The 19,467-nt window shown below is 40.2% G+C and overlaps 1 protein-coding gene across 1 annotated transcript in view; it reads left to right on the plus strand.

Moving 5' to 3' along the window:
• The window catches only part of MED13 (mediator complex subunit 13), a 102,012-nt gene that overhangs the window by 37,152 nt on the left and 45,393 nt on the right, over positions 1 to 19,467 (plus strand). Inside the window, exons 4-5 of the mRNA XM_082201646.1 lie at positions 14,784 to 14,929; positions 18,669 to 18,866. Of these exons, the coding sequence (XP_082057772.1) occupies positions 14,784 to 14,929; positions 18,669 to 18,866 (344 nt within the window). The remainder of the gene's footprint in view (positions 1 to 14,783; positions 14,930 to 18,668; positions 18,867 to 19,467) is intronic.

Here is a 19,467-nt window from a genome sequence, read left to right on the forward strand (position 1 = left end):
TTGAGCAATTCCACAAATGGGGAGCCACCACAGAAAAGGCCTGTTGCCGTGTTGACACCCTCTAGACCTCTCATGGGGGAGGCACACGAAGATCTTTAACTGAGCTTCATGGACTCCAGAAATGGGTTTTTTTTGTGCAAATTGAAAAAGCTACTCAACTCTTTCATGTGCCAGTTCGTTACTTCATTTATACTCACTTGTGTTCAACTGTCATCAGTTTCTCTCTCTTGACGCAAAAGATAGAGCGCGCAAATGGCTCAGAATATTGATCCTGCCACATTTCTTCTCGCCTTCTTCAGAAAAAGGGCTTGACACTGTGTTACAGGAGCAGTGTGTTTGGCAAACTCCCAGAGTGAGTATCTTCAGGTATTTGGTGTGGGAGAGAATTCTGGGAGTTTGCCAGGCATTTGCTCTTGCAACACAGTGTCAAGGCCCTTATCTGAAGCAAGGCTGCGTAAAAACCTTATTACTGCCATGTTGCAGGAGCAATACTTCTGGCCATCTCCCAGATTGCTCTCCTACGCCAAATATCTGAGGATACAAAAATGTCAAACACAGCAGCGGTACTGTAATCACCTTTTAAATCTTAGTTCTAAAGCTAACCGTAATGTGGATCGGCTCTGTAATTATGATTTTAATGTCTTGAAACGAAATTTATTTTCTTTCAGAATGATAACCTAAGTTTTTATCTCGGTATACTGCACATTTCCCACCTTCCCCATTCCACCTGACCTGGATGTTTTAAGGCTTTGATAGAGGGAGGCAGCAAGCATTGCCCATTTCTTCCCTCCCCCAGACTTTCACACCTCTGGAACATACGTCTAGAGGGGTGAAAGCCTGAAAGAAGGCCTGCTAAATTGAGGAGGGTATATAAAGTCCATTCTGTATCTTCTGTAGTTCATAAAATATAGTTAACCGTGACTCTCTGAGCATAGTAGTAATTTAATGTTTGTCAGTTTCGTTTCTTTTCCTACATGTCAAAATTTGCCTTTAAATATAATGTGTCTCGCTTACACACAATGATAAAAATAAATAAATCCTAGTTTACTTACATATTGTATGACAGGACCCTCCAGAGCTGGGTCTGAGTTAGAAAAAAAATGTATATTTAAAATTCCAAAGAACCAGCATCAAATATTTAGGAAGCAGTCATGCTCAAAGCTAAAAATTGAGTTTGATTTCTATGCAAAAGGCTCAGTTTTAGGAGTGTGGCTTACTTGTTACCTAATATTTTTCTGTCTCTGGGTACTATACAATATGGTTTACATGGAGGCCATAGTTTAGCATTATGTGCAGAAAAAGCCTTTGTCAACCTTATATAGGGGAGGTTAGGTTAGTTAGGGCTTAGGTTAATTGCTTCCAGCCTCACAGAAATGTGACTTGAAGGAAAAGTCGACAGTTAAGCCAGAGTGTTTGAATTTAAGTTTATGTTCGTGTGAGTTCATTGATTTAATTCTGTGGCCTTTATGCTAACCTGTTTGATTCCTGTGTTGCTAACTTGTAAATAGCTCCATCAGGACTGAGTGTTGATCACTTAATGCTAAGATAGTTCACCCTATAGTTTCACTAGTTGCTTGAGCCTGTGTTTCTAGTTAATTCAAATGGTGCTTTCTCTCTCTCATTTTAAAACTTGCAGTTTGCCTTTTTTTCTCCCTGCTTCAGTAATGCCAAGATTTTTTTTTTTTAAAAAAAACACCAATTCAGATGAGCCTGAAGTGGGACCATGTACTGCAGGAGGCCAGGTGATGATTTTTCTTTTCTGCTGTAGACAGCTGGAATTGAAAGCTGCTGTAAGTAGGACAGTGCAGGATAAACAGCAGGAGCTAAGAGCATTGATCACATGATTGTCTCTTTGGAATATTGGGTTGCTACAGAGACCACTAAGAGACAAATTTAGCACTTTACATCAGGATGACGTTTTCCCTTGTCTGTCTGATTAGAATGTGCAGTGATTGTGGATTTGCCTGGAAAGCTTGAGAATGAGAGAGAGCTTTAGTGATCTGGGTCCCTCCCACCAGGCTTTGGTGTATACTTTCAAAGAAAAGTGTGCTCATTTCTAGCTTCAAATGAAATCACTATAGACTGACTGGGAAGATTTTACTCAAGGAAAGATTTGAGTGGAAGACTGTTACTTAGATCATTTGTATGTATGCATCTCATTTTATATTCTGCAAGGAGCTCATGGTGGCATTTGCAGTTATCCCATTTTATCCCCAGCAGTCCTGTTTGATAGACTAAAGGTAATTTGCCAAAGGCCTCCTTATGAGTTCCTTGACTGAGCAAGGATTGGGTCTCCCTGGTCCAAGACCAGCACTTTCTGTTTCACTTACAATACAGTGGCTCTTACTGTTTAGCATTTAATTTTATTTAGAATTTTTCCACATAAAAATTAACAATCTGGTAATGTAGGATAGGAAGCTGGCTTATACTGGGTCAGACCATTAGTCTATCTAGCTCAATATTTTCTACACTGACTAGCAGTGGCTCTCGAGGGTTTCTTGCAGGCGTGTCTCTCAGCCCCACCTGGAGATGCTGGGAATTGAATCTGGACCTTCTGCGTGCAAGCAGATGTTCTACTGCTGAGCTATGGCCCTTTCCCAAATGATTTCAGAGTGAGGTTGGAGAATAAACAATTGTGCGTTTGTCATTCTGTAGTTGAATAATAATCAGTGACTATCACTTGCAGAAACAGGATAGGAAGCCATAGCAGAAGCAAAAGTTAGCCCAAGATACCATTTTTAAATATTTCATCTATGTTATATATGAAAAACGGTCCATCAAGATTACTAATGACACTTCACTGTTTTTTAAAAGTACTTTCACAGACAAAAGCATGCTTTCTTTGTGCTACAGCTTGCAGCTGCTACAATTTTAAGTCTTGTATTAGAGGACAGAGGGTAGAAGCTTTGCTTTCAGTCTCTCTTTCTCTCTCTCCCCCCCCAACCCACCACATTGAGATGGACACTTTGGATGGCATTGTGAATATTTTACGTTACTGAATATGAGAATTCTCTGCTTATGGTGAGTTGTCTGTGTTTGCACTTATTGCTAAACCACAGACTGGTGCTATGAGGATGAACTCTTCCCACTACAGTACAGCAGTGAGAAGGAGCTTGAAAGCTTTCCCATCCATTTTAGATGAACCACAGCTTGTTGTGATGTCTGAACCTGGCCAAACTATAGTTTCATGAACCTCAAACTGTAATTTATGAAACAGCCTTGTTTCAACAACCATATATAAGATTAAGTAAAGTTAAGTTAAAATGGAAGTGGAAGTTTCCAATCTCCTGGCTATGCTAGAGGATAAGAGAAGGTGGAAGCTTGTGAATGATACTTTTTTATACTTTTAATATTAAAATAATGCAGCCTTTGTGCAATCGCTAAGTGTAAAGTGGATTGGAAGTCCCTGGTTCAAACAGCACCTCTGCCATGGGCTCATTTGGGTGGACATGAATAAATCAGTGCTCTCTCTATATTTCTACAAGGGAAATATTTTATTATTTGTAGCTTTATCATCAGAAGCTCTAAATTCTCTTCTTTAGTAAGTGAGAACTTTGTCATGGGAGGCAGATACCTCAGCAAGGGCAAATGCATGGTGATGAAATGAGTATTGTGCTGTGACACATAATTGTAGCTGGTGATGCTCAGTTATTTTGAAGGGTAACTGTGTTATCCAGCATGGTATGATTACAGAGGTGAAACACTTGTGCAAAGTTCAGTTTTGTTATCATGATTTCCTAGTGAATCCCCCCCCCCCCCCCGTGAAAGCATGGCCTTGTGAGATCAGTACATTGTCTGCTGTTTCTCTCTCTCTCCCCCTACCTGAAATGATAAACCCCTGCATCTGACACTATAACTGTTTAGAAATATGAAGTCTCACCACCACCACCAGCAACTGCTTGTAGGAAGTAATGCGTAGAGCATGGGTAGGCAAACTAAGGCCCGGGGGCCGAATCCGGCCCAATCGCCTTCTAAATCCGGCCCGCAGATGGTCTGGGAATCAGTGTATTTTTACATGAGTAGAATGTGTCTTTTTATTTAAAATGCATCTCTGGGTTATTTGTGGGCCATAGGAATTAGTTCATTCCCCACCCCCCCAAATATAGTCTGCCCCCCTGGGGTCTGAGGGACAGTGGACTGGCCCCCTGCTGAAAACGTTTGCTGACCCCTGTTGTAGAGAGCCATGTGCTGGGCTTGGCCAGTGCCCTGTGTTACCCCCATGCCCCTATAAAGTTGGAGATCATACCCTTCCTGCAAGAAGGTGAAGGGAGAGTAGTGGAAGAATAAAGGATTTCTTTTATCATGCCTGTCTCTGCCACATGATTACTGCAGGAGTCATGTGACTGGAAAGGCTATTATGACAATCTACCATACTGATGATGTCACTGTTATTAGGGGCAGGGGTGGGAGGAATCCTTCAGCAGGCAACCTCTGAGAGATGCATATTTCGACATAAATACATTCCAATGGAAAGAAGAAGGGCTACACCTAGAGTTTTATTAGAAATACAGCAAGTAGCTTGTCTCTCCGTGTTGAAATACACCCCTTTTTTATATCCTGCAGTTGACAAATTGATAATTCATGAGGCTTCTAAGTGTGCTGTTCAAGAGCATTGGGTAATCCTTAAAATTACGGCATTTAATCTGAGAATAGAGCTGTTGACTGCAGACTGTCAAATTAAGCTAAGCTAGTTAAAGCCACTCAAACTGTTTAACAAGTATTTGAATAAATACCCAATCACAAGTGGAAAGCTATGTTTGGATATCAGCAAATGGATTTTTTAAAAAAAGAAAATGTGCATTTAGCCTATGGAATATAAATCTGTTTAAAGTAGCAAGGTTACACGAAGACTATCTGATCCATAAGAGTAGAGATGATAAGTGTTCTGTAACACTTTGCAGTTTGTTTGTTTTTTAAACTGATATTTTCTCCATTATAGAAACAAAATGCCATTGTAAATTGCAAATTACTGTGTGTGTTTTAAAGAAAACTGCCCAGGAATTGCTTTCAAAACACCATGGAGTCAGCAATGGTTCTGAAAGTGTTCTCCCTCACTTTTGAAACAGGGATGGGGATTCTGTAGTCCTCCAGATACACTTAACTGTAACTTTCATCATCCCTTAGTGTTGGCTATCAAACATTAAAATTTATTATCCAGATTTTTCCCAGTATATATTAAAGCCAAATTAATTTTCTTAGGTCTGACATCTTTTGAAGTTTCAATTTGTAGCCCACCAAAAAATCAAAAGCATTTAGAAGTATTGAATCTTCTAACTTGCTTATTTTATTTGTCCAAATCAATTTAACCTTGGAACATATCTGCCAGCAACACATAAATACAGCATTTACAGTACCACATTTCCAGCAACCCAGATTAAAATTATTAATATTGTTCAGCCTTGAGGGTGTAAAGTACCTTATGTAAAATACTTTGAAAGACCATGCTGTGAAGTGGTATCAATCATGACTAGGAGACATGGCGGGCTTCTCCACATGATCAGTTATCTGGCTGGTGTGTAACGCCCAGAGTATAATCTTGTTTCCATCTTTTTAAAAAGTAAATTAAAGAACAATTTGTTAAAGGCCATTACATATGTTTTGGAACTTTTTTATAATGGTAAGATTAGTTAAAATCTTTTTCTTTGGCGATCACTCGTAGCCGGGCAAGATTGTCTACCATTAACACGGTCTTAGTGGCATGTCCGTAGGTGACTGTGGAGGCCAATTCTGGATCTACACATCCTTCCACAGTGGGGACATAGGTTTCTGGGCAGGAGTTGATCATGGTGAGGGTTTGCCAAATGTGTCTTCCATTTAGCTCGTTTCTCCCTTTCATCCTGAGTGTTTTCAAAGTTCATGACACTATGGTAAAGGCTGTTCTCTAATTGGAGTACTTGCAGGCCAGTGTTTCCCAGTTGGTGGTATTTATCCTACATTTTTTTTAGATTTGCCTTGACAGATTCTTTAAACCTCTTTTGTTGACCACCAGCATTACACTTTCCATTTTTAAGTTTGGAATAGAGTAGTTGCTTTGGAAGACAATAATCAGGCATCCGAACAACATGACCAGTCCAATGAAGTTGATGTTGAAGAATCATTGCTTCAACACTGATGTCCTTTGCTTCTTCTAGTCACTGGCATTAGTTTGCCCCCTCATTTTTCTTGACTCTGTTTAGGGCACCTTTTCTAGCCCCTAAATATTAGCTAATTATTTCTTCTTCTTCCTCTTCTTCTTCTTCTTCTTCTACTACTACTACTATTACTACTACTACTGTATTTCAATTGTCTAGAAGATTACATATTATATCTTGCTTATTCCAATAATAAAAGCATACTAAAATAGTATGAATACCCCCTCCAAATATCTGTAATGGTTATATTGTGATAACTCAGACATAAAATATGAAATAGGTTAGGATGCAGATTCCTTTGTAATGATCTATAATTGCTCTTGAGTGTCCCCCATAAATTCCCAATAACTCAACTAATGTTATTGCCTTGTAATAAAACTTGCATCCCTATTGTTTCTGTAAGATTTTGTGAAATTCTTAATTACTTCCCCAAGCACCATGAAATTTATTATCGGTTTTCTGCCAACTGGATAATATTGATTGCTTACTAAAAGTAGTTAACTATTTAGTAGGGCGGGTGGAACACATTTAATGTGGCTTAAATGTTATAAAATTCCAATTTTTACTTTGAAATGATTTTTATTGAAATTATTTTGAATATTTTAAGGCATGGCAGTTGAAAAGCATGCATTTCCATTTCATAGTTTTAGGCACTGAGAATCTACTAAATGTTTAACATGCTCAAAGAGGTATGCATGATATATATCTTGTCATACTTCCTAGGTATAGTCATTTGAAAGAAGTGAATTACAACATTGAAACTGTTTTATTTCGCTCTTATGATACCCATTATGTCACTTGAGTTATGCAACAATGCATTTTAGAAATTGAGCTCTGTTGGGAGCATTTGGTTGTGATGGAATTAGAGGTGAGCTGTGTGAGTACATTTAGCACAAGACTTTTGCTTGCTTGTTTTGTAAATGAAGCTTGTTAGCACAACTTGCCTATGCATACCTAGAGTATACGTTTTATGCAGATAGGACAATACTTCTGCACATTCATGTAATGTCTATTTATCTTATGAAATGAAGCTGCAAATTATAAATTGAAGGAAGCATATATAATATTGTGGTAGTGGGGTTAACTAAGGCACGCCAGATTCCATACTTCTCCCAGCTTCCATTATATCTTAACATTATTACCCTATTGTTGAATAAGCTGTGGTCCCCAGCCCTGCACCCTGCTCTCACTTGTGACTCCTGGAAGCTGTCACCATGTGACTGTGCCACACCATGGTAAATGACTTTGACTAGCTGACTAAACTAGAGTTTCCATATTTTTAAAAGTGATAAAGTTGTGTAGCTTTTCCCCCCGGGGGTGCTAGAAAATTCCACCCAGACGCCATTGTTGGAGGGCAAATCCTGCCTATGTCCAGGAATTTCAGGACAGCCCTAACTAAACAATTTAGGAACATCTACTGCATGTGAAGGCAGGCTCTGGCAGATTGAGGTCAATCATGGGTCCAACGGTCAAGAAGGCTGTTTCTGTATGTGCTGTAGAGGGAAGTCAGGGGCAGATGGGGCTTATCAACCTAGGAAGGTAACCCATCTAGGAGAAGGAAAACTCATCCTAAACCTCCCCTGTCTTTTGGATATCTTCAGGAGAAGCAAATGCTAAGGAGTAAACCCTGCACAAATCCAGAGTGGAGTCCCTAAGATGGTTGAATGATGCCTTGTACACCTCCTTCCTCCCACAACTACTGCAGCCAAGCAGGTGCTCTGCTTTTCTTTGGACCAGTGAGGCCGAGAGGGAGGTCTGGTTGTCCGGGCAGCCCTGGACCGCCATACATACTGTGTATGACTTGTGCACTGGGAAAGTCACTTAGGTGCTGCTAATGCAGTGGTTTGACTTTACCCCCAGAGGTGTGCTCCATTGCCTCTCAAGACAGACAAATGCAAAGAACAACATATGGCTCCTTTTAGTTTGTCATATTCTCTGTGGTTGGCCTTTGAGATTGCAAGGAGATAACAGAGTCTATTGTGAAATTAATAGGATCACAGGTCAAAAAAATAATTTAGGTTTCTAGAATGGCTTTATTGAGTGTGTTTAAAAAGATCCAGCAGTAGAACTCCATGCTGTTTTCTGGAAAAATTCTGAGAATGGAAAGTTCCAGTCTATGGTCTGCTGGTACCAGTGGGATAAGGAAGATGTGCATATGAAATCATTAGTATATCAGATAAAGCTAGCAAGTGGTCTTGTGAAAACAGACTTTTAATACAATGTTGTATTTTTTCTTGTCTGTCAACAAGGAGTTCTCCACAATCATCAAAGCATGTGTATCCTTTAAGATTTGCTTAATTACTACAAGTTAGAGAAAATTCCTCTGTTTTATATCTGTGAACCCCTACAGATTGTCCTGTGCAGATCTTAATACTGCTACAATAACAGTGCAGTCCTATACAAGTCCTGTAAACGCCTATACAATAATACTGTAATCCTATACAGGTCTGCTCAGCCATAAGCCACTTTATGTTCCATAGGACTTGTATAGGACAGCAGCTTTAGTGACCATTTCTAGTACTAGTTTGTTTGCTTTTCGTCTTTCGCTACATTCCTTAAAATAATTCCTGTCAAACATATAAAAACTATACGTTATGAAAAAAATCATGCACACTTGTCTCTGTTAACTATTTCCTAGGTAACATTTTAATATTTTGTGTAGAAGGACACGCTTCTCCTTAAGCTTTGTTTCCATGTTGCAGTTTGGATATGTTGTGTATACCAAATCAGACTACTGGTATGTCTTGCTCAGTGCACGTAAAAATTACCGTGGGTCTCAGCAAACCACTTGATAAACCATTTTTTCCTCCAGTACTGCCATCATAATCACAACCAGTACTGTATTATGAAAGTCATGAGCCTCCGGCCAGGTGAGGTCATGGAGAAGGGCTCCTTTAACTGGCAATTTTTGAGGGGAAAATGAGCAGACTGCACTGGTCTGTATTACGAAAATTGCAGTCTTAGGCTAGTGTTAGCCTGTTTGCTAAATCCAGCCCTGGTTAAAATGCCCTTGATTTTTGCAGGGGGGGAAATGAATCAAGTGCAGTCCAAGCACATATGTTATTGACTGCTCTGCAGCTGGTCCGTCGGCTGCCTGTGCAATCGTTTGTACTGACTGGCACCAGGACAGCTAGTGGAGGTGCTAGGGATTGAACACCAGAACCTCCCGCATGCAAGGCAGAACCTCATTTCTGGAGCTTCTTCAATAACTCTACAGTCACTTCTATTTTTTAATTTAAGAAAATATAAGAACTTTTATGCTTTTTTCCCTGGTGGCAACTGTGTGTTTCTCATTGTTCTTTATTTTGTTAAGCAAACCGGTTTCAGACTTGAAATAGGCAACCTGAAACAGGTAACCAAAATTCAGCTTCTTGATTGCAGAAATATGTGATAGCTACTGAGTGATATTTCTTCTCTTAACATGACACACTGCTTGGATTTTTTTTATTAAAAAAATTAAAGATATGGAAGACCCAATTAAAGAATTTGCTTCAATGCTAATAAGACAGTGAATGTTGGAAGTTCAGTTGCTGCACACACCTGCTCAAAAGTACTTCTGTGCTCCATTGCCGTCAGTAGAAGTATTTAGCAGCTGCTTTAATCTCTCCCATTGAAATTATTGGGACTTCAAAGTACTTTAATTTGGATTATACCCATTAGGTGATATCCAGCTATGTAATACAGAGAGCAGACCATTGATTTCAATGAGTATGACTAACATTGAGTGCCACCCATGGTGAATAAGCTAAACCTGCTAAACTGTGAACCTTGTCTTGTGTGTGTGATTCTGCCCTTGCTTAGATGTAGAAAATATCGGTAAATATAGTACGCTTGATGGGAGTTGCTGGCACACTAATAACTGAATACCTGCTACTGAGATTACAAGCAGGAGAATACTGCTGTGCTCTGCTTGGCCACAGTGAGAACAGTATGCTGAACTTGATAGGCATTTTTTCCTTCTGATCCAGCAGGGCTCGTATATTCTTATGATCTTGTTTTCTTTCTGATGATCTCCTGTGAATGCCTGTCTGGTAGCACAGAGTGCATTCCTTTGGGGCTATGCTTCCCACTTTTAATTATTTTTTAGGCTGTTTCTCTTCAAAAACAGTTCTATCATGCCTTACCGAGGTAGCACCTGCCTCTTAGATTTGCAGCTTTCTCAAAAGAGCTAGGTAACCTCCCCAATTATTTGAATGCAGCAGCTTCATTGCTCATAATTTGAATTGTGACTTTGGGTCTTGCCAGGTTTGCTGGGGTTTTTGCTTGTTTGCTTTTTTTTTAGTGGTGAATAAATCTGCTCAGTTTTTATTTTCAGTTGTCTGAGCTAAACTGTGAAAGTTGTTTGATGCAGCTGCATAAGAACTGGCACACGCCCAGCTGAAAATGAGTGCTGGAAGTGTTCTGAGCTAGTGCTGGAAGATCCAGCACAGACTGCCCCTGACGTAAGGACAACATCTTGACTATGTAGTGATTTCTTTGCTTTTGTCAGTGTTTGGGGTATCCCCCCCCCCCGGAGTTTAATACTATAAGGGATAATGATAAATCATTATTGACATGACAGTTGAGAGCTGTAGCTTGTGAATGGCACAGAAGGGAAGTACCCAACACAAAACATAAAACAGTAGATTTTATGTTTGACTGGTGATTTGAACACACTCCTATTTTCTGATGTCTTTGATTTAGAGGTGGGGTTTCATGTGATATCTCTTTCTATGACAGATGTGAAACCACTTCCCCAGTGTGTGTGTGTGTGTGTGCTTGAGGAACTAGCATGGCTTTTAGAATTTTGGTCAAATAGGCATCATTGCAACCCAAACACAAATTAGGTACATTACCTGCTGCAATTGCAAGGAAATGGGTGCTGTTGAATCTTAGCACTTTCCTACTGAGCTTAATTTCCTAATTAAATATGCCATCTTCTCCTGCCTTTGCTAGGTGAGAGAGAGGAGAAATCAAGGTTTCAGTTTCAAGCTGTCATTGGATGGAGCAATAGCTCCAGGGTCTGAGCTGTGTGGGTGAAAGTGATTTGGGACTGACTAAAATTCAGCTCTCCCATATAGCTTTTATTTTTCTTCTATTTTTGTGTGTTAGTTCTATAAATATAGGATTTGTACCATTTACTGAGATGCTTTATTGAGAGGGTATGGAAATGCCATTTTTTTATACTCTGTTTTTAGATCTCTGAATACTAATTGTAAATCACCGAAATCCTTCCTTTGTAGTACTGGTACTTGTGATCCCTCTGCCCTGTGTTACGGAGGGGGGGGGGCATGTCTTCTTCACTACAATATATTTGCTCAATTTCTCTAGGACTCCATCACCCCTCCCCTGTCCTCCATAATCTCTCAAGTAATCCTGTCAAAATCACTCTGCCAAACCTTTCCTCGGGCAATGCCAGGTGACAGACTATGCGTACATGGACCATTGTCTTCTCAGGATGTGCTTATCTGCGCATATCTCCAGCTCTGCATATCCCCCCTCCCTCCTCCATATGTTAATCCAGTGTAACCCAACCTCTCCTTAATGTATTCATGATGTAATCTGTGTAACCCAACCTTTCCTTAATGTATTCGTGATGTAACTGGGAGGTATTTTGCACTGTATTCTGGGACATGGAGGGAAATTTCAAAAGTTCATGTCACCCCCTTTCTCGCTGTTCAATCTCGCCTTGAACCTGTTGCGCAATAAACTTGGACCTTCTGCAGTTTGCTCCTGTGTCCGGCTGAGCTCATTTTCTTCCGCAGGGACCCACGGACTTAGTCCGATGAGCTGGGTGGCAGAGTAACCCCGCACCCAGATTTTAGCCGTAACACCTGCCACCAAGCAAGAAGGATGTGTGTGAGAGAAAGAAATTAATGTTTTCTCTGTCTCTCTCTCTGTATAAATGTGTAGTTTCATCACTTGTTAGGAGAACCCTTTACATAGGTAAAAAAGGAGAGTGAGTTCTGGTCATAGCACTCACACAAAACCTTTTTTTCTGTGAAAACGAGTAAAGATCTGCAACAAAAATAGTGTTACTTTTTTAAAGTTGTAAATCTTTAAGACACTCTGGCTGGTAATTCCCCCTCCCCTCCATTCAGAATGTTTTTAATTCCACTTTCAAAAACAAAACATTTTCCCTAGTTCTTGTATGCACATTTCCATTTCCAGGGCATTACATTTCAGATTTGAGAACAAAGCTCTTTTGTTTTGACTTTCTCATCAACGCACTTGGTGTACACAGTGATTTATGATCCTCACTTTCTGATGCTTCTCATTTACCTCTAGAGAAGTCCCTATTGCCATTTTATAGATAGGGAACTGATACCAAGAGCACACATATGTAACAAGCTGCAGTCCTATGCATGCAAACTTGAGAATAAATGTTCTGTTACATAGAAGCACAGGGAGTTGTTTTGTATGAGATCAGACCGTTTGCCTATTTAGCCCAGTAAGGTATACTCTGTCTGGGAGCAGCTCTCCAGGGTCTTAGCCAAAGATGAGTCTTTCCCCTCAGCTGCTATCTGGTCCTTTTTAACTGGCTTGAACCTGGGACCTTCTACATCCAAAGCATGTGCTCTATCATTGTGCTGTAGTCCCTCCCCATTGAATTCAATGTAGCTGTCTTCTAGGTAAGCATATATAGAATTGCACCATTAAATTGATATAATAATCATTATATTAATACGATAATCATTCCTGCTCCCCTGGGAATGTTACTTGTACAAGGCCAGAGGTAGGATGAGGAGGTCTAATGAAGAAGTCTCAGCATCCTCTGTTAATTGCAATCCGCAGGATTCTTTGTGGGAAGCCATGTTAGCCATATTAAAGGTAAAGGTAAAGGTACCCCTGCCCGTACGGGCCAGTCTTGACAGACTCTAGGGTTGTGCGCTCATCTCACTCTAGAGGCCGCAGACACTTCCGGGTCACGTGGCCAGCGTGACGAAGCTGCTCTGGCGAGCCAGAGCCGCACACGGAAACGCCGTTTACCTTCCCGCTAGTAAGCGGTCCCTATTTATCTACTTGCACCCAGGGGTGCTTTCGAACTGCTAGGTTGGCAGGCGCTGGGACCGAGCAACGGGAGCGCACCCCGCTGTGGGGATTCGAACCACCGACCATGCGATCGGCAAGTCCTAGGAGCTGAGGTTTTACCCACAGCGCCACCCGCGTCCCGTTAGCCATATTAACAGAGCATCAATTAAGTTTCTACTATATATATATGTCCACAGATAGGGGCTTGTTCCAGTTTGGTTATGTTTTTAGGTGCCTACTGAATATGATTTGTTATTATTGATGACTATTTTAATTTACTTCAAAAACATAATGTGTAAAGCTTCCCCCAGCCATATAAAGTGAGAAGCATCTAAAATGAACTGTATACTTGCTCTGTAGTTGTGAATGTCTGCTGCCCCTTGGCAGAGAGTATCTTTGGTTACCAACATCTTTGAAATATGTGAAATGGTCTTGAGAAGATAGTTAAACCTTTGTCTCTGATATATCTAGGTTTCCCATGTTAAGTCTGTTTGTCATGTAGGCAGTACCAACATGATCTTTCTTTATTGAATTGTTCCTTTCAGTCAGCTATACAAGTGTGTATGTGGAGGTGGCGGCAGCTGTACAAGTGGATTTAAAGTTCCTGATGCATGTGCTGAATTTTCCAGGCTTTTGTTTACTTAAGGACAGCTAAGAATGAGTTACTTTGCAGGTTTTTGTTTGAAGATTGCCAAGGATGCCTTGGAGCATATGCCTTGTCTCTTACAACTTAATTGAAGAGGAGAGTGTCTGAATCCTTAGTCAAGACCTTTTGTTTTCTGAAATGCTCATTAGTCATTGAAGATAATGGAGTGTAAACAAATAGATTAATTTTAAACACCCTGGTTAAATATACCTTTCCCCAAAGTGTTGTAGTTTATATTCTTCCACTTTCTGAGGTGCTGTTGCTAACTAACTGTAACTAACTGTGCTCAGCTGGTGCCTATAAAATGGACCCAGCAAAGTCTGGTTGCTGTAGCCACTGGTAAACTGCTTCTCCACACATTCCTCTGGTCTGTGATTTTTTTTAACTGGGAAGTGGGGACTGGTATTAAGAGGGCTTGATTTGGTCCTGGGGCCTCCAGTTTCTGCTCTGTGCATTAGAGGATGGGAATGTCTACATCAGGGATGGGGAACCTATGATCCTCCAGATGTTGTTGGACTCCAGCAACCCCAACTGGTGTGACCAGTGGCTAGGGATGATGGGAGTTGTAGGCCAACAACAGCTGGAGAACAATAGGTTTTTTATCTCTGGTCTGCATCAAAAGGTGTGATCTTGCTCATCACTTGATGTGGATGGTGTGGAATGCTGATGATACTGGTTTGACTAAGGGATTCCTGACCACTTGCTTGGGGCAGGACAAAAATACAGTCCCCCCAAAAAAATTCCTTTCTTTTCTACATTCAAATAATCTTTTCAAGGGCCTCTCATTTTTTATATCTGTATTTTAACTTCAGTAATGTGAATGAGGGATTCTTTTTATATTGTATTTATGTGTTAAGGTTTATGTCTTTTTCTTACTTACTGTAAGCTGCACAGAGAACTTACTTAGGCAGTTCATAAAGAAATATTGCACTTTTTATTTTCTTGGGATGCCTGCTTGGACTAATCACCTTGATTTCCTTCTGCTTCTTTCTTAGCGAACATTTGTCCTGCTCCTTCACCTTCTTCTTGCACGGGGACAGCAATGTTTGTACCAGCGTGGAAATCAACCAGCACCAACCTGTGTACTTTGTTAGTGAAGAACATCTCACCCTGGCCCAGCAGTCTAACAGCCCTTTTCAAGGTAGGTTTCTTTGATTGACTCCAGAGATTGTGGCCTTTTTGGACAGACTTTTCTGTTATCTAAATGAAGGCTTTGTAGCAAGAGGGAGTTGAGCAGGGGTAGGCAACCTAAGGCCCGGGGGCCGGATCACCTTTTCAATCCGGCCCATGGACGGTCCAGGAATCAGCGTGTTTTTACATGAGTAGAATGTGTCCTTTTATTTAAAATGCGTCTCTGGGTTATTTGTGGGGCCTGCCTGGTGTTTTCACATGAGTAGAATGTGTGCTTTTATTTAAAATGCATCTCTGGTTTATTTGTGGGTCATAGGAATTCGTTCATTCCCACCCCCCAAAAAAAGTCTGGCCCCCAAACAAGGTCTGAGGGATGGTGGACCGGCTCACTGCCAAAAAAGGTTGCTGACCCCTGGAGTAGAGGTTAATCACAAGACTGATGAAAATGTCTTAATAAGTTTGCAGATTCTCTCCTGGATATTAGTTTTCTTTTTTATTAGTTATTCTGCACACTCGGCTTTGTCAGGAATAGCTGTCTTGAAAGATCCATTTTGAACTTCCATCAAAACATGAGAATCTTCAATTCAGTATTCCCTAATCTGGTCCCCTCTCGATGTTTTAGATTCCAACTCTCATCAGTTCCAACCAGCGTGGTCACATATCTGAGAGGATGGGAGTTGTAATCCAGAACATCAGGAAGGTTGGGGGAGGCTGCTGTAAACAACAGGCAAAATGTGGTTTTTAATCTATGTGTCAGTTCACATAGTACATTAATGTCAGCTGCAGCAAATATGTATTGTACGGGTACTCTTGCCAAGAAACACTGATTGGCTATAGCTTTTGGGATGTACACCTGATGGCCTTTCCTGTGTTTGCCTCTTATCAGTGTGTGAAATGGCACTGGAGCTTCCTGTAATGCAACCTGATAAGCTATTCTTTTTTTTTTTTAAAAAAAATATTTATTAGTAGTTTCAAAGTTATAAAGAAAAAAGAAAAATTAAAAACAACACTGTAATACATAGAAAGAAAGAAAAAAGAAACAATACAACAAAAAAACAAAAAGAAAAATGGAAAACACAAGAAAGAAAACAACAACAGAGATCCCAAATTACATATCTATAACTTCCATTTGCTTGTTTCATTGACCTCATCACACCTCCCTTTTTGTATTCTAGTTTAATCTAATAAGCTATTCTTGTTAAGGATGCGTCGAGATTCTTGAGTGTTGATGCCTATATGTTGCACTAAAACCCAAAACTTCTCGATGGCAATAAATGGATCTCATATGTTTTGTTCCTGGAATGACCCTGAACTTATTTTTTGACTGGTTCCTCTACATGCAAGTTTAAAAACACACTCATGTTCAGCAGTTTTTCAGCTGTCTGTCGGCTGCTGCCAACTGTTGAAGGGTAACTTTCCTAACATAGACCAGTTTATGACGCTTTTAGAGATCACTCTTCTCTTGTTACCAGGTTTCCCCTATTATTAACAAAGAAAAGAAAATAATTTGAGCCTAACCTGTACTTAGCAGCTTGCAATCTGTGTTTCAGTAGATGTTACTGGTGTTTCTTTAAAAAATAAAGTAAAAATCCATTCACCTCTCCTGTATTAGAGAAAATTGTTCCCTACTGCTGATCTCTTACAATGCGTTTCTATATCAGACGTTTGGATGAATTTCTATCTGCTGTTATGGTACACTGATTCTTACATAACTCACCCTGTTTCAGTACACATACATTTTAATGAGGGACAATAAGTCCTTGTCCTGAGATCGTCAGGTGAGGATGGCTCCTTGCTGCCATGCAACACAGTAGAGCACAGTCTACCCTGCTAATTAAAGCACAGAATTGTTTCTGAGGTTTAAAACGGTGCTTTTAAGTGGAGATTTCAAACTTTGTCAGAGTTAAGAGGCTATTCATAATGCTGAACTATGTGTTGAGATTAGAAGCCTCCTGCTCCTTTGTCATTCTTTCTGAACCCTGAAAAATGATTTGTGCAAACTGGTTTGTTCACAAATTGTGATTTCAAGCTGTAGTCTGAAGATGATTGACATTCCTTGTTTCCCAGGAAACTATGGTTTACACTTACTACAAACCAAGATGGAAAGCCTTAAACTCTGTGTGCAGGAGAAGGGGGAAAGGAGCAAAAAAGGCCCAAGGACTTTAGGTTGCCTACCCCTGCTTTAGTATCAGTCCAGTATTATGGAATACTCTGCCAATAGGGATTGAGCAGGAACCTTCTGTTCGAACTTTTAAACACCTGCTGAAAACTTACATTCTTTCTGTTCTATCCAGGCAAATAAGACCACACCTTTCCATAAAACTTAGCTGATTTCTGGTTTTAACTATATATATATATATATATATATATATATATATATATATATATATATATTTGCTTTCGTAGATTTTCACGGGTACAGGAATGCAGGTTTTGGTGTCTTCGGGTGTCTTCCCGTGTAAGAGTCGGGGTGTCTGTGCGACGTTTCGACGAGGTCTCACTCGTCATCTTCAGGCTGGTGCTTTCGGCTTCTTGTTACTGGAACAGAGCAGAGTCTGGTGTTTGAGTTCCTATAAATACTGTTGAGGGGTGTGGTGTATAGCCTCCAACGTTCTGGGCAGAGAGGAAGTTCCTAGATTAGTGTGCCTTTTCTTCTTTTGTTCCTTAATTACTTGAGGGATATCTTGGGTGATTTCATGAGTGATATTCTGAATATCACTGGGTGGGTCATTCCTCTCTGCCCAGAACGTTGGAGGCTATACACCACACCCCTCAACAGTATTTATAGGAACTCAAACACCAGACTCTGCTCTGTTCCAGTAACAAGAAGCCGAAAGCACCAGCCTGAAGATGACGAGTGAGACCTCGTCGAAACGTCGCACAGACACCCCGACTCTTACACGGGAAGACACCCGAAGACACCAAAACCTGCATATATATATATATATATATATATATATATATATTATGAAAGCAAATATATATATATATATATATATATATATATATATATATATATATGCATTGCATTATATATAATTTTTGTAAACCATTCTGATATTCTCTTATTAATAGTGTTATGTAAACATTTTTATAAAAAATAAAAAGGAAAGATAGTGGAACTTCCCTTAATACGAAGCAATATTCAGCTTTTAGCCTTAGTTGGAAATTTCCAAAGAAAAATGAGCATAGAACAGTGCTGGGGAACCTCAGACCCAGGTGTGTGGGTGAATCTGGCCCCTGGAATTTGCTCAAGGCCACACCCCTACTAGTCTAGTCCTGCTTCATAGCCTTCTTGAATGTTTTTGCCTGACTGGAATGTGTCCTTGAATTGCCCTTGGATTAAATCAGCGAGAGGGCTGGAGCTACCCATGGCATCCCATGCTATTGACTAATTACATTGGCTATTTTTTATTCTGCCCTGCCTTGCAGGCTTTGGTAATGATTCTTGTAAATATTCTGAACTGGAATGTTCACCCTAAAGCTTCTAATAGCTGCTTAACTTTAGCCACTGAAATGGATCTCAAATAAGAGTCTTTGCAGCCCTTCATGGGGGCAGTGATGGTATCCAGGTTCTGGTAAGCCATCCAGCAAAACTGGAATCCTTGAAAAGATTTAACTTCCCTTGCAAATTTACTGCACATGGAAGCTTAGCCCCTTGACACACCAACCGCCCTTGGGTATACATTGCAGATCTTTTTGGGGTGGTGCTGGTGAATGACAAACGTCCTTGTTCTTTGTATTTGTAGTTATTCTAAGTCCCTTTGGATTAAATGGTACACTCACTGGACAGTCGTTCAAGTTGTCTGATTCAGCTACGAAAAAACTGATTGGGGAATGGAAACAGTTCTATCCTATCACATCCAACCTGAAGGAGGGATTGGAGGAAAAGCAAGAAGAAATGGATTGGGAGGATGACTCTCTCGCTGCTGTGGAAGTCCTTGTTGGTACGAAAGCTTTTTAAATCCCTAAACCAGTGGTGGGAGGGACTGTAGCCCTCCAGATACTGTTGGATTCCCAGCTCCAATAAGCCTCAGCCAGCATGACCATTGGTGATGAGTAGTCTAGTCCAGCAACACCTGGAGGGTCCCACCTGCCTCCAGCAAATGAAATTGCTTTATTTAATTACTATTTCTGAAGTGCCTAATGCAGCTCTCTGGTCTCTGATGAAATGCATTGTCACCAGACAGTCAAGATGGTCTTCACTTGTGAAAACTTACTTAGTTCATATGTAGTGTGGATTTAGTAGTAACAATCCCCCCCCCCAAAAAAAATCTTATTGGTCACCTTTGTGTAAATTGGAAATGTAAAAAATTTGTGCTGTTGCTTTGTTCAAAAAAACATTATTTTAATCAGACTATGTCTTTAAATCAACTAAATGATTCTATAAGTGTTGCAGTGATATTAAAAATATTGCTGATGAGCTATCTTTATCAGGAATGGGACAGGAGAGCACCAATTTAGGAGCTGTGAATTGCCTGTTTTAAAAAAGGCCTTGCTGCTAAAGTTAAAATTGGTGACTCCTGTTTCTTTCTTCTAAGCAAGAGC

The sequence above is a fragment of the Podarcis vaucheri genome (genome assembly GCF_965113315.1).
Source record: "Podarcis vaucheri genome assembly, chromosome: 15".
In the NCBI taxonomy this organism is placed as follows: domain Eukaryota; kingdom Metazoa; phylum Chordata; class Lepidosauria; order Squamata; family Lacertidae; genus Podarcis; species Podarcis vaucheri.